This window comes from Podarcis filfolensis (assembly GCF_964270895.1).
Source record: "Podarcis filfolensis genome assembly, chromosome: 6".
Taxonomy (NCBI): Eukaryota; Metazoa; Chordata; class Lepidosauria; order Squamata; family Lacertidae; genus Podarcis; species Podarcis filfolensis.
This window is the reverse complement of record NC_139609.1, coordinates 44,418,853-44,435,210: the sequence shown is the minus strand read 5'-3', so window position 1 is coordinate 44,435,210 and position 16,358 is coordinate 44,418,853. Positions and strand designations below refer to the sequence as shown.

Genomic DNA, 16,358 nt, shown 5'->3' with positions numbered 1-16,358 from the left:
CAGTCAGATGATCGAGAGGCAGTATCCCAATTCAAGGACTCTGTTGAGGCTGTGGAGCAATGCCGGTGAAGTGTATGGAAAGGGGGCATTTTATGGGTAGAGTCCCGTGGGCCAGATAAAGAAATGACGTTCCTACTAACATAGAATTGTTCATAACTCTCTGCCAGCCTTATGTCTTCTCAATCCATTTATAATATTTTAAAATCATCAAGATAAAAACTGATGTTTGAGGCCCTCGTCTATTCCCTCCTAGCTCTAAAAATAGTGCCATGCTTTGAGCAGCATTTACTTGAAAGAATTAGGAATTCAGCTACTGCAAACCCACAATAGGTTCCATGGGAAATGTGCAAGAGAAATCAAAGTAGCTAGGTTTGTTTTTTTTTTTACTCAAGTTATAGGACCTTGGGTGACTTGGAATAATGGACTTTGTATGATTATGCTTTAGGTTGAGGAAACAAAGCTACCTTCGTTTTTGTAGCAGCTTTATTTTAGCAAAATGCAAGCCTTTTCCTGTCCCTGGTCCACAAAAAAAGAGCGTAGAGCATGATCACTGCATTTAATATATGTGTGTGCGTGTTTCAATGAATATTTGGGATTAGTGTAATCGCCTTTATCATTACATGATTATGCATTGGATCTTGTTTCCATTCTGTGGATTCTGCAATGGATGATTGGCTGTACTCCGCCACGGAGTTTGTATATTATGTTAATGACTTTAATTAAGTTTTCAACATTAAAAATTACATATATTCTTTTAGAATAATCTGATTAGGAACTCTCATCTCTCAAGTATATGCATATGCCACAGATTAGGAGATATGATAGCCATCTGCAATTATCTTAAGGGCTGTCACATGGAAGAGGGAGCCTGCTTGTTTTCTCCTGTTCTGGAGGATAAGACTCAAGTTGCAAGAAAGGAGGTTCCACTTAAGCATTTGGAAAAACTTTCTGACAGTAAGAGTTGTTCAGCATTGGAACAGACTCCCACAAGAGGTGGTTGACACTCTTTCCCTGGAGATTTTTAAACAGAGATTGGATGGCCATCTGTCATGGATGCTTTAGCTGAAATTACTGCATTGCAGGGGGTTGGACTAGATGGCCCTTGGGGTCCCTTCCAACTCTATGATTCTATGATTAAGTATTAAATAACACACTAATATTCATCATTTAATTACAGACCCAATAAAGTTGTTAATGCACGTTACGCTTGGTTCCCTGCATTCTTCTGTTACCATATAGTCTTCAGTATGGCTTTTGATATACTGGCAGTTTTATTCAACATCACATCCATTGTTTAGAGCTGCTTCTGTATCCAGCTCTGTCCCTGGCGGCCCAGGTATCATCAGTGGCTAGAAGAGTCTTTTACCAACTGTGACTGGTGCTACAGCTGTGGCTGTTCCTGGACCACAAGAGCTTGACCACGGTAGTTCAGCCACTGGTGACTTCAAGATTGGATGGCTGCAGTACACTCTGTGTGGGGTTTCCCTTGTTATTAATCCAAAAGCCTACAGTTCGTGAGGAATGTTGCAACACGGTTGCTGCCAGGACTGAGACCCTCTCAGCATGTAACATCTCTACTCAGAGATCTGCACTGGTTGCCGGTTTGCTACCAGGCCAAGTTCAAGGTGTTACTGTTAGTATGTAAAGCCTTTAGCAACTTGGTACCTCTTTACTTGCAGCTTCATCTTGCCCCATGTGTGCCCACTCAGCTGCCCCAGAACTGGCACTGTTAAAGGTGCCACATAATATGCAATCTTCTAGTGTGGGAACAGCTATACTTTGGGTCTCACTGCCTAGTGACATCAGGCAAGTAGGTCCCTTCACTGTGCTCTTTTGGTACCTACTCAGTGATGAAATTTTGAAGTAATTTCCAGCTGATATTTCTGATTGGCACTTCCTCAATTAAACCATGTTCAATCCATGAAGCTTACCGTGTGACCTTTGGCCAGTGGTACATACTCAGCCCAACAGGGTTCAGCCCATGAAACTAATACGGGGTGGGAAAAGACAACCTTGGACTCCACCCTGAGTTCATTGGAAGAAGGGTAGGATAATTTTGTTTTGTCTGGTTCGTTGTTTGTATCGAGGAGAATACTAGACTTCATAAAAGGAAAATCTGCTAAATGTTTGTGTACTCTGGTTAACTACGGATTATTTGTACTGTATAGGGAGATGCAGTTTGAATGTAAGATGAATGACAGTTCATTCACAGCTAAGGTATAGCTGAGGAGTAGGATGGAACCTTGCACCTGAAAGAAGGGAAAATACATGATCCTACAGCCTATACCTAATCCTTTAACTATTTTTGAAGGGTTGGCTAGCATTACACTTACTCTAGACCACAGAGATAAGACCTGTGGTAGGAGAAAGCATACACCTGTGAGGGGTTTATTTAACTGGTACTGAGGCATTTAGTCGTGGCCAAATAAACCCTTCACTATCATGCTTTTCTTTTAAGTGACTTGTAATTGTTTCCAGGTGATAGTTTCCAAAACATCAAGGAGCATGTCACAGAAATACCTTGCATGTCACAGAAATATCTTGCAATATCTTGCGTTTGTGCAGGCCTCTTCATGATACTTGGTAATAAACAGAACTAGTAGATACATAGCAGCATGCTTCTTCAGTGTTATATTCATCTGACAGAAAGCGCTTTTCAGTATTGATATGTTAGCCTTTATTATCTTCAGATGATAGCAAATATAGCTAGCTATTGTAAGAAGATACCAATGGCTTATAAAGTGCAAGGTTTCTAATGGTTAATCGGTTTCTTTTCCTTCAGAGACATTTCACTTTCACAGCATCTAGTAAAAAATTCTGGAGAAAAACAATTATTCTCATATAAGCAAAGACATGGCATCTAGTAAAAAAATTGATATGTTAATATTTGTAACATTTTTCCTTAAGGACCAAAGTAATGAGGAGAAGCACGCAGATGGACTTATAGTAAGTTTAAATCTAATCTTTCAATCTCCCTTTATTTCGGCAGAACGTTAAAGCTGCAGTCATGTGGCCACAGGGGCTTGAACTTCCATTCAATTTTGACATTCTTTTTCTTAGTCACATCTTCTGGTGTCTCCTCAATATGTTGTCACTTTCCTTAAGCTTCAAAAATCACAATTAAGAATATTAAATCCCAGCTTCGCTTTTATCACCACTATTTCTTATTAATGAAGGAAATTTAAACCCGCAATGGGGGAAAACTGGGATGATAACTTGGTCACTCTTCTTGTACCTAAAATGCACGTGCTTTCAGAATAACATTTCTTTATAATACTGCTTTTGAAATACATGCTAGAAGTTTCTGTCACATTGCTTTGTTGTATATACTTCATGTAACTTTACTTCTGTCTTCCATTTGTATACATTTTCCTGACTTCTGAGTGTTTGTAAATTGGTAGGAACTTACATTGGCATTTTAGCTTAAACAAGAGCAGAACAGCTATGTGAAGTAGCTTGTTTTTCTTATTTTCTAGTTGACCCTACATTTTAATAAATAGTTGGGACCTTTTTTCATGGCCCATTTCCCTCGTTGCTGAAACTTAAAAACACATTTTAAGACCCTTAGAACTACAGGAAACAAAGTAGTGCTGGACCCCATGAGACAAGAGTGTAACTGCAGTCTGGTAGGGTAAGTGTAGGTCTGTTTTTAAGAAAACCCTCATCATGCCATAAAGTTGGGAATATAAAGTACCTTCTATATACTGTATATGATATCACTAGTGAATCACAAGACAGTCACAGTGAGAATTCCCCTATAAATAAAGTTGGTGAACTAGTTTGCAAAGTTTAAGGATAGCCTCTTAACTGTATGAGTTCATATGCATTCATTAATGGTCTCAAAGGAGATTATGTCTTATAAATGTGGAAATTCAAAGCAAGTTCTTCCTTTCTGCTACAACAAGTTTGAAAATAAGATGTGGGTGCATAGCATCAAATCAATAGATTATAAATAACTTCTAAACACTGCAGCATTCTGGGAGCAATGGAGAATGCAGTTTTAAGAGGAATAGTAATTACTCAGGAATGGCAGATCTGCAGTTAAGAAACTCGATTGCCAGGATTTCTTGTGATGAGCATAATAAACAAGGCCTTAGTCCTCTTGAGTTTCCAATTTAAACAGTACTGAGCTCCTACCAGTTCTCAAACTTACTTGTACTGTATTACAATTCAAAATATTTCCGGTCATGTTTATCTGTTTTTGCTTGAACCTTTAGATACACAATGTGTTAATCTTCTACTTTTCTAGTGTTTTAATTGGTGTTGCTTGTAGATTAATAGGAGGCTGGCTGTGAAGACTTTGCAGAGTTTATAATTAAATGAAAGCTTTTCAATCACATGGAACACAAGATGTTATTTCCTATAAGCTTGAAATCAACATAGCATAACACACACCTTTTAAAAATAACACTGAAGAGCTTGTAGAAAGGATTGAATGTCCTTAACATGAACAAGTTATTTCTAAAACATCAACATTGAATGGTCCAGTTTCATTTAGTTTACCTGGAGAAAACATTTGACTTGAAATCCTAGAAGCCTTAATTTATTTAAGCCATTTATAGATTGTTATCAATATATCTCGAAGCAGTTTACATAAGAAAAAATCCAGGTACAATAAACACAACAACTTTAGAGAGAAGAAAATCCAAGTACTATATATAAATATACAGTACAGCATAACATCCAAAGGTGTAACAATCATCAATATAAAATGCTGAAAAAAGACTTGTTAAACTTTGCATCTGCAGGCTTAATTTAGCTATCTTTTCTGTTTGTACAGTTTTCCCTGGTACAATTTTCTATCCTGCAATATATTTAACAACTTGTAAGAGCCTTCCCCCTCTGACTTGGGGGAACCAGCTCATGAAAAACCTTCAACCAAGAACCTCCCAATAAAGCTAGTTTGACACAACACTGTTATAACTATCAAATATGACCAGTAAAATACACAAAGCTGCCTTGTGGTGAAATGTAGAAACGTGTTGATTATTGTTGTTCACTTACGGTCTTCCTTTTTAGACAAGTGTACAAGATGCTTTCATAAAATAGTAGTATAATACAAAACACAGTTATAACCTAAAACTAAAGAACCCAGACGGCAGCAAAGTATGTGATAAAATTGCAGTTCTAAAAAGGTCTGCTAACTCCTACCTGAAAACAGACAGTCAAGAGGCCAAGCATTTTTCAGAGGCCTTTCCACATCCTGGGTGCTATGACTGAAAGGGCACTCTCGCATGTATCCAACTTCATCTCAGACAGAATCAGAACCTGAGTGAGGCCCTCTAAAGTAGAGTGAGCGTCCTGTACAGGTTCATATTGGGAATAGGGAAACGACTTTCCTGAGAGATTCTGGTTCTAAACCATTTAGGGCTCTGAAGATAATAGGTTGTACATTGATTTGAAACTTGACGCAAATTGGTGAAGTTGGTAGAGGATAGGTGCAATGTGATCTAAAATGGACAGCTCCCATCAGAACCCTCACTGTTTCTGACCAATTGAAGCTCCCAATTATCTCAAGGGGCAGTGCTATGTAAAGCAAATTCCAATAATCTAACATGTAAGTTGAAAAGCTATAATGCTGTTTGAGGAGTTCAACTCTATCCAGAACAAGCCGAATATCTGGTCCGTTGTCCTTAAAACTCCAGCTAATAGTGCTTCTAACTTGTCTGAAATTACTTTCAGATGAGTATATTGTAATTTAAAATGCATTAAGAGTATCCATGTTTTAAAAACATACCGTGATATTTGCAGGGTTGAATTAGCTTGATTTTTTTTCAGTATGATAGCCTCCTAATTATCTATTGTAGTTTTAATTTTGAAAACTTGTTTCCTGATTGTACGCATAGTAAAATGCATGATTCTTTAGTTCTGTAACAATCTGACTAGTCTTTTCCCCTCAAGTACAGATCCTCTGGTATACCAATATAATCATAATGTAATAAGGAACTGAGGTGAATGAAATTGAAATGCCTGAAAATGAATATTTTGGTGTCATCACTTCAGATGTCTGAAAGTCTGTCAACGTTCTCTGATAAATTATCACCATGTTTTGATAATGTCTTTCAAAACCTTGACTAGATTTGACGACTATGGAATAAAAGCCTTTGCATTGACATTACGTAGTGTTTGGTTCAAGGACTGAGGAATTAGTATTCCAGAATTTCCCAGTGCTTTGTCCCAACTGTTTCGTTCTTACTGCTGTTCTTCAGGCACACCATTCACAAATACTCTTCTGAGATTAACTAGAGATAGTATTTATTAGAGAGGGAGGAGAGGACCAAGATTTCACCTTCACTATGGGGAAAAATATTAGTAACTAACCATGCTCGTAATTATACCTAATGCTGTGGTAGTTAGATCACACCCATTCTCTCAACTGGCATGATTTTTGTGTTTGTAGAATTAGTAATACTGACTTTTAAACACAACTCATTTTGACACTGAACAGTAAAGCATTATTCTCAAAGATCCATAAAAGTCTTTAGAATAGGGGTGGGCAAGCTGTGACCCTCCATATGTTGTTGACCTCAAACTTCCATCAGCCCTCACCATTGGCCATGTTAGGCAGGATAGAGGGGAGTTGGAGTCCAACAACTAGAGGGCCACCACCATTTTAGAACAGCTTTAGAACAGTGAGGATCTGGGCAAAATATCAAGGAGATCATTCCAATATGTTGGAAGTAAGAGGCATAACAAACATTCATCTTTGACAGCAAATTGTATTGTATAAAGTCAGTTTCCAAACAACCTCAGTACATTTAAAATTAGAGTCAAATGCTATTTTATAATAGTTAAAAATGGCAATGAACAAAATAAGCTCTAATTAATTTCATTTACCGACAGCAATTTTGTCTTGTCCAGTAGTTAGGGTGGTATCCAATACTGTTCATCAACTGATGAAAGGAATCCATTCACACAATAGGAGAGGGAGGCAACGTTTGGAGATTCTCTATCAACCCACATTGCCTCTAAATCTGCTCTGGAGGCCCCCCCCCCCAATCCCCTAGAGCAGATTTAGAAGGCTGGGGGGGAGGGAGATTGCTGAAGATTGTCTCGCTTCCCATTCCACTGGCAGATTCGATCCATCAGTGGATTGATTGTATTGGATGCCCTCCTTTACTGTTGCTTAAATTTATTGTGCTGCATAGATTTAAAGCTGTTCCATATCTAGTTCTTCCTCCACAGGAAGCTAATTCCAAAGTATAGCCATTGTTGCCATTTTAAAAGCAGGAAGAGACTACTTGCTGCAAGAAGCATTTCTTGCCCCTGAAGTTACCGTATTTCTCAAGTTCTGAGTTGTTCCCATATATTATCACAACAGTCCTTCAATGTGTGTGCAGAAAACCAGTTAACACTCTTGCTAATCATTTGCAAAAGAAAAACTTATCTGCTTGTACTACCCTCAAATGCTCCCCTTCTCTTCATATCTTCAAGGACTCCTTATTATTTTTGTTGCTGTCCTACTTTTCCAGAAAGAAGCTCATGTTCGGTTTAGTCTGTGTCTAATCTTCTGAGTTACTGTTTTTCTAGGTTTATCTTTCTTTGATATGAAATCTTGTACAATATCTGGATTTAAATGGATCTTATCAGATTGTGTTGTCTGCTGAGTTTTCAGGTTGCTGACTGCTCTAGCCTTACTTTGTTTTATTTCTGACCGTGTGCTCTGCAAATGGCGGGATTGTTTTAGGTTTAGTTTTTAAATATCGGTAAAGGTGATTTCAGTTGTATTTAACCCACACATTTAGAACTCTGCTGACAGAGTTTGAACAAAATGAAAAGTCAGCTATTTCCCAAAGGCATCACTTGCAGTTTGTTTAGTAGGATGGATCTTTGCATGCCTTCACTTGTACCACATAACATGTGACCAGAGCCACACATCCGTACACATCATATACCCAACTGCCTTCATTTTTCTACTCTTTGAAGCAGATCTATCCTAGTAGATGTTACATGTATAATGAGGGCACATATGATAGGGTTGCCATATTTCAAAAAGTGAAAATCCAGACAAAAAAAGTTGTTAAGCTTTTTTTTTTTTGTTTTTGCTGAAGTTGCGTTGTTCTCCCCCCGCCCCAATCTAAATAAGCAGAGAGGCTTCGAGCTCTTTTTAATGAAATTTGCCAAAATCTCCCATTTCCAACATGGGCTGCCATATGTCTGGATTTTCCCAGACATTCCAGCAATTTCTGCCCGGGCGCTGTTTAATAGGGCCGAATACTGGCTATGTCTGGGAAGTTCCGGATGTGTGGCAACCCTAACATATGAATACCTCGCCCACCATATACTGGTAATTTTCAGTTTCATCAATTTTTCAACTTGCTGAAAGTATTATAGCCTTTTCCCCTTTAAAATAGTGACAGTTGATACACTATGTTAATTTCCTGTCCTGATCAAAGTGACATCAGTCCTGCATCAGAATCTGGCAAGTGTGGTAGTGTGTGAAAAGGTCTTAAGGGGTATTATTAAAGGGATGATTGCTTTTCTGAAAAAGAAAATTGAAGGCGGAAAGATAAATGGAACTGTGTCTCACTGTAGAATGAACTAGTGTGAAACAAGATCAGACAATGTATTATGCTTTCCCTCAAACTGCAAAGGAGCAAAATGAAATCTCTGAGTCATAAAACATATTCATAGTGACTCCTGTTCAAGATTCTTGACAAATTCTTATGGCACCATGTTCAGTAGTACTTCTGGAGTTGTTGAATATCTTCTCTGAAAGCAGGAGTAAACCACAATCTCTAGATCGACTGTCATCTTTTAGGGTTGCTATCACATCACTACGTTAAAAATTAAAGCTGGGACTCCTGGGTTTTATGATAGAGTATATTTACACTTAACTAATTTCACTTTCAACTCACTACTACTATTCTGTACAGTCCACTAATGCTTGGAGAACATTTGCTGTACTTCTGTCACTTTGCTTTTCTCTCAGGAATTTTGCTATTGCATTAAGAAAGTTCCTGCACGGAGCACACACTGCTGTGGTTCTCAAAAAAGGTTTAATTTTGTTTTTTGTGTCGTAGAGCACTATTAATCCTGTTGATGCAATATATCAACCTAGTCTATTGGAATCTTCAGTGATCAGCACAATGCCTACCCAAACTGTCTTACCTTCAGGTATAGTATTTGTAAACTACTTGTGGAAATGTTTGTTTCTGAAACTTATGAAAATTTAATTTTAGTATTAATAGTAGATACCCTGTTTCAGCTCAAATGTGACTTATTTTATATACACTTTCTCCCACTCCCCCCCCCCCTCAATCCCTTTATTTCTTAAATACATGCATAAAAATGTTAGGCTGCCGCCACACCAATTCCAGCATGATGAACAGCATGCAGACAGGCTAGCAGTGTGGGTGGCAGGCAACCCAAGGAAGCTGTTTAATGAGGGAGGGAGATGCTTCACGAAGCAGTTTGGCTAAGCACCACCCCTTTAAAAGAGGATGGGGCTTGGGGCAAGCGGTGAAGGGATAGTTGAAGTGTAAAGGGAGGAGGGTTTTGTCAGGGGTGGGGGAGGGGGAGTTGGCAGGTACGTGGGGTTGTTGAGTGGAGCTGGCAAGGACAACCACCCCAGTAGAATGCATATACAGTGGTACCTTGGTTCTCAAACTTAGTCCAACCCCCGAAACGGTTCAGAAACCAAGGCACGGCTTCCGATTGGCTGCAGGAGTTTCCTGCACTCAAATCGGAAGCCGTGTCGGACGTTCGGCTTCCGAAAAACGTTTGCAAACCGGAACACTCACTTCCGGGTTTGCGGTGTTCGGGAACCAAGGTACCACTGTATTCGCTGAATGTGGTTGCATAAAGGACGTAGCTTATAAGCTATTTGTGCTGTGCTGTGCTGTGCTGTTGCTTTGGAAATGAGCTAACTTTATTCTCTCGCTGAAGTATATTTGACTCTTTCCTCTTGTACTCAAATTAAATGATTTCTTTTTACAAGTGGTGTTTTTATAATCAGTTCACATAGTAGTGTGTTTGCATTCCCTATCTTCATTGCCTGTTCTTTGCATTAAAGATACTCAACTAAACTAGGAAATGTGGTAGTGCAGTGAGCTTTCATCTTCCCACACGGAGAGTAGAACAGCAGAATACATTCTGTGCCTAGGATGATACCATGAATACGTCAGGATTTTTGCTTACACCATTTCACTTGTCACTTTGTAATAACTTTTAGAACCAACCCAGCTTTGCAAATCAGAGCAGCGACCTTCATCCTTGGCAGTTGGACCAGTTGTAGCATTAATTGGAAGTCACCAGACTCCAACACCAAATAGTACAGGTATAGCACAAATGCTTATCTTGTTTCAAAATACACTCCCACAGTTTGGTGGGAGTGGGGCGCCCGTGGACCTTCAGATGTTGCTGGAGTACAACCCCCATCCTTTCTGACCATTGGCTGTTCTCTCTGGAACAGATGGGTGTTGTAGTACCGCAACACCAGGATTTGAATGGTACCCCTTTTCATGATGCACATGCTTTATTGGTGATTTCATAGGCTCCCACTATATCCAAGTGGATGGAATAAAACCCTGGTGATGTTCTAGACCAAAGTGGCTAACCTGGTGCCCTCCAGACATTGCTGGACTCAAACTCCTATCCGCCCCAACCTGCACCAATCAGGAATGCTGGTTGGTATGTGCTGGTTGGGAGAGACATGCCTTACATCCAATCACCTCTGTTACAGGTCTCTTCCATTCCTTTGATTGTTGTCGTTACTTTTTAAAAGATACTGTGTTTAGATCTATTTATAAATCATTATTGATCTTGAACTTCATGAGCTAATAAAAGTTCAGCTCCTTATGTTTTGTTTGAAAACAACAAACTGGTTTTTTTACATTTATACGCATAATCGTTACAGGAAGTGGCCAGTCAGCACCTAGCAGCAGTTTAACTTCTCCGAGCCATGCCAATATTTCTCCAAATACAGTTCCAGATTTCTCTTACTCCAGCAGTGAAGATGAATTTTATGATGCTGATGAATTCTATCAAAGCAGCTCATCCCCAAAGAGATGTTTGGAGTAAGTAATGGGAAGCCAAAGAACACTATTTTTCCTTGAGAACTGTCAAAGTCGGTACATATACTGACCACATTCCATGCATGTAGCAGAAATCATTAGGACAGTGGCCAGTGCTCAGTGATGTCCTTCTGCTTGCACAACAGGACTTATGGTTTCTTACCTCACTCCTGCAGCTCCCTCTGTGCCCTCAAAATCTGTTCCACAGGATCCCCAGACCCTCCAGAGCAGATTTTAGAGGGTGCAGGGGAGCGAGAAAGGAAAGATAAGCTTCATTGTACAAGTGGGCAACAGATCAAAATGTGTTGGATCTAACCCAGGATTTTTACTCCACTTTCTCACTTTCTTAAAAATACAAATTAAGAACAATTCCGATTTTAAAAATTCTTACTGTGAATGAAGCAACTATAATGTGCCAACATTATGCCCTGCGTGGATATGAAAATTGCACAAATTCTTATAGAAGCTAATGGAAATTGACGTTTTATTCATGAGCTGCTGTGTGGTGCACAGAGGTGTTCCTCAGTTCATAGACTTCAGCCATCAACTAAGTAGTGAGTTGCCTATAGCCATCTAGCCTTTAAACTGCTAAAGCTGACCCACCATATACTGGCCTAATTTGGCCTGGCGGGTGTCCTAATTTGCTCAACAGAGACAGTTCCTCCCACACCTGATGTCAAATGTAATGGCAGGCAAAAACAAAGCTGCAAAGGAACACAATAGAGGTTTCCCTTTCTACCCACTGCAGCCCCCTGTGTTCCCTGAAAAGCCTCTCTTGTGGGTCAGCAGACTCTTGGAGGCTTAACCTCTGGCTACACTCCTTAACTCTTTTAAAATGCTAAATGAAAGTGAACTATTGGCCTTCCTTTGGTCTCTTTTCCATACCTTAAAGCTGCTCTTTATCTGCCCTGGAATTTAGTGTTTCTCAGCCATTCCCCAAGTGTGGGAGTTCTTCACATCCTTATCGTGTTTGTAATGGTCTAAAATGCTTTGTGTCTTTCTGTAGCTCTTCAGGGCCCGGGGCAATCCTAACTCGTAGCAGCACAGGAAGTAGTATGAAGCGCCCAGACACAACAGAGTCCCTCAACTCTTCTATGTCTAATGGGACAAATGATGCTGGTAAGAGAAGTCCGCAAACCATCCAGGGCCCCAACAGCACTTTGCTACAAATTGCAGCGTGTATAGATACTACAAAAGACTCCTTTTTCTTCTTTATGCTAAGTAGTGAGGATAAATTAATCTTTATCTGCATGCTTGCTTTCAATATCTCTGCTATTGTTAAGGCGAAAAAACAATGTTTGCCTATCTTGGCGTATTTGATAAGGTGTGGGGAACCTTCCCCCACTTGGGCTGACAGTGGGTGTGCCCAGAGCCCTTGTTTTCTCCCTCTTTCTGGCGCCTTCTTCCTCATTTTCTCTCACACACATGAAATTAAGGCAAACAGGTTCCCCACCCCTTAATTAGATTTTAATTATTTGAATGTTTTCTACTTCTTCAGTAAAGCATGTGTTGAATGCAGTTTATTATTACAGATCTGTTTGATCCCCATGACGATAGAGATGACGATAATGAAGGGGAGTCTGTGGAAGAACACAAGAGCGTTATCATGCATCTTTTGTCACAAGTTAGGTTAGGAATGGACTTAACCAAGGTAAGAGTCAAAAGGAGGTTCATGGAGTTTGAGCAGTTAGTGGCTTTAATTGCTTTGAGTGCAAGAGTATTCAGTCATCAAATAAATCAGTTTTGCATCTCCTCTATCCCAAATCCTAACTATGATTGTTGAATCTGCATGTGTTAAACCTGCACAAACTTGTTTGTAAGTAATCTCTTCAATGGCATGATAGTTATATGCTCAAATTCAACACAGGGTGGCATCTAGTTGCTGCACTCTTAACCATGATATTTGCACAAGATGCACTGTCCACACTGCAGCCCAAAGCTCTCCCTCTCCTAAGGGCTCCTGACCGGGGCGGGGGGCGGTTTGCCACAGAACAGCCCTAGTTGCTTCAGCATTTAATGTTAGGCCTGTTTCAGTCTCATTGAAATTAATTTGACTGGAGCATTGAACTTGATTTCATGGAGACTTAATCTTACGGTTTTTTATTGATCTCATCCACATGTGATAGTAAGTCATAGTCTTAAAAAAACTCACAAGTAATAAGTAAAGAATTTTAATACGAAATTCGAAAATTACAAGGAGCAAGCCTTGGTTTCTGCTCATGATTAGTGCTGTTTTTTTTAGTAATGCTAAGCCAGTTACCTGGCTGGCTTACCATTACATACTGAAGAGCAAATCAGGCCCAATTGAACAGCATGTTCATTATTTATTGCCTTTAAACTGAGATGAGTAGTGATTTCTCACATCTCCAAACAGGTGAAATGAATAGAGTTTCCAATGTTGTTTCTGTTTTGGATTATCCCCCATGCTCAACATTCTGGGCTGTTCTTTTAATAAACAATATTGGGCACATAATAGGTTCCTTCTTTTGCAATAGGCTGATCACAAACCAGAGGTATATTATGTCCCTCCTTTTAAAGTTTCTTGGATGTATTGTGTAAAATAATAATAATAATAATCCTGTACTGGAAAGCTTAGTGGAAAGGACCATCTGCTTTTTAACTAAGTGTGGTACCAGCAGTAAGTGCTGACCCTTACAAATGTCAAATTATGCTTGAGCAGTTTCGATCAGCGTTAATTAGTGTTTTTTAGATAATCAAATGCTTAAGAGTCTTGTGTGTTTCTTCCCTCAGGTGGTTCTTCCAACTTTTATTTTGGAAAGAAGATCACTTTTAGAAATGTATGCAGACTTCTTTGCACATCCAGACTTATTTGTAAGGTATTCTCAATTTTGTTTTCATACAGCTTATATACCTGCAGTAGTGCAAGCTTTATATTCATTTGCACAGAATCCAAGCACATAGGTGCAGAGCTCCACTTCAGTGGATGCATTTTTGTCTAAGGACCATGATCTAATTGATTTGCTGCCTACTTGTTAGGCAGATCCAGCTGCCTCTAGCAATACAATGGTACCTCGCGTTAAGTACTTAATTCGTTCTGGAGGTCCGTTCTTAACCTGAAACTGTTCTTAACCTGAAGCACCACTTTAGCTAATGGGGCGTCCTGCTGCCGCTGCGCTGCCGGAGCACGATTTCTGTTCTCATCCTGAAGCAAAGTTCTTAACCTGAGGTACTATTTCTGGGTTAGTGGAGTCTGTAACCTGAAGCGTATGTAACCTGAAGCATATGTAACCCGAGGTACCACTGTATAGGGACTGAAACTGGGCAGCTAGTTTTACATTGCTGATAAAGCATTTTATCTTTCAGGTAGGAATGGTAAGGTCTTTTATGTGTAGCTAAACCATCAGTTAGATTTTTTTCTCTCAGCTCAGTTTTAAACATCTTGAATAACTTTTTTGTGGTTTCAATTTTTTTAAAAAATATCTTTTGTTATCCTATTATGTCTTCTCTAGTATTAGTGACCAAAAAGATCCAAAGGACCGAATGGTTCAGGTGGTAAAGTGGTACCTCTCAGCTTTCCATGCTGGAAGAAAAGGGTCTGTTGCTAAAAAGCCTTACAATCCCATCCTGGGAGAAATATTCCGGTGTCACTGGGTCCTGCCAAGTGTGGAACAAGAAGAAACTACGGTTAGTAAAAATTACTTAACAGCTTGTTTACAAAATGCAACTTTTTTTAATCTCAGCCATTTCATAAGAGGTTTAACTCTCATTTCCATTTTGTTGAGAGTAAGGGACAGTTCACCATTTTTAAGTTCAAGGTGCCTTGAATAACCCAGAGCTTGAGAAATTTAATTTTTCTTATTCAGCGTCAGACCTCATACTGTCTCATCTGTCTTTTGAACACTTTCTCAGGATATCTTTCTAAGTAATTTGTCTAGCATTTAGTTCAGTTATATTCCACATTTCCTCCAGGCAGCTCTAGATTACGTACATGTTTCCCCTCCTCCCATGTTATCCTCACAACCCTGTGAGATAGAATAAATAGTGACTGGCCCGTGGTTACCCACTGAGCTTCATGGTTGAGTGAATATTTGAATCTAGGTCTCCCAGAGTTACATCATACTTTATTGACCTATGCAGTCTAGGACCCTCGTATCTACGGGACCTCCACTCCTGGTATGCCCCATGGAGGACCTTAAGATCCACAAATAACAATACTTTGGAGGTCCCAAACTGGTTAGATTGGTCTCAACTAAGGCCAGGGCCTTTTCAGTACTGGCCCCGACTTGGTGGAACGCTCTTTCACAAGAGACTAGGGCCCTGCGGGACTTGACATCTTTTTGCAGGGCCTGCAAGACAGAGCTGTTCTGCCTGGCCTTTGGTTTGGATTCAGTCTGACCCTTATGTTTCCCTCCCCTTATGGTTTTGATTTATGGGCTACTATTAAAATGAGGCTGCATTTTAAATTGTATTTTAACCCCTATTTTAATAAACTGGTTCCCCCCCCCCCATTATGTTTTATTGTAATTTTATTGGTAATAGCCGCCCTGAGCCTGGCTCTGGCCAGGGAGGGCAGGGTATAAATACAAATATATTATTATTATTAAGGCTTTGGTGATAATGTGAGCTAGCTCTTACAATGGGTTTATTTTTCTTCCCTTCCATCTAGGACCACTTATTTGACTTGATGATCATCCTTGTCTAATACATGGGGGACTTGTAGATAGCATTGAGGGCCTTTCCAGACTAGTTTGCTTCGCATTGTTCATTTTGGGGGAGAGCATATTTTCTAAATGATACTTTATATGTGGGCAAATGCGATGACTTTTCCTAGTTGGTGTATCCAATCTGAGAGTAAATTTTGTGAAACAAAGTTTGTCCACCACTGGATGATGCCTTCTAATCCTATGCAGACATTTCCCACACCATGCATGGTATTTGACCTGGAATGCTCAGGCCTGCCTCCCTTGTCATACTCATAGATGCTGATTACATAGACCATATCCATGTGATGTCTACACATCATGCTGTAGCGCACTTTCTCTACTGTGCAAGTCATACTGTGTGCCCAGATTTATTTCACAGTCTCTTCCTAGGCATACAAATCATGCACATCCTAGGTAATAGCATACATTGTACCCTTGTGTATTTTACCCTTTATTCTGTGCATCCTTGGAAGATCTAGGTAGGGAACACATCTGAATACCTCGGTATACGTGTTAAAAAGACAGTATATCATGTAACATTGGAATACGTCTTTATAGGAAACTCTGGCAGATGGACCACTTCCATGGGTTACCCAAAACAGTGTAACGTTTGTAGCGGAACAAGTTTCTCACCACCCTCCAAGTAAGTGAAGAAGCCTATTTCAGATTTTTAAAACCT

The 16,358-nt window shown here is 39.6% G+C and overlaps 1 protein-coding gene across 10 annotated transcripts in view; it reads left to right on the top strand.

Annotated features, from left to right (window-relative positions):
* OSBPL9 (oxysterol binding protein like 9) overlaps positions 1-16,358 on the top strand; it is a 59,403-nt gene that overhangs the window by 39,362 nt on the left and 3,683 nt on the right. For 6 of the 10 annotated variants that reach the window (XM_083619572.1, XM_083619574.1, XM_083619580.1 and 3 more), the window contains 9 exons: positions 2,908-2,946; positions 9,024-9,117; positions 10,175-10,279; positions 10,859-11,018; positions 12,022-12,134; positions 12,548-12,666; positions 13,767-13,852; positions 14,486-14,660; positions 16,238-16,322. In XM_083619572.1, the coding sequence (XP_083475698.1) occupies positions 2,908-2,946; positions 9,024-9,117; positions 10,175-10,279; positions 10,859-11,018; positions 12,022-12,134; positions 12,548-12,666; positions 13,767-13,852; positions 14,486-14,660; positions 16,238-16,322 (976 nt within the window). The remainder of the gene's footprint in view (positions 1-2,907; positions 2,947-9,023; positions 9,118-10,174; positions 10,280-10,858; positions 11,019-12,021; positions 12,135-12,547; positions 12,667-13,766; positions 13,853-14,485; positions 14,661-16,237; positions 16,323-16,358) is intronic. The other 4 variants (XM_083619575.1, XM_083619576.1, XM_083619573.1 and 1 more) reach the window with 1 other exon arrangement.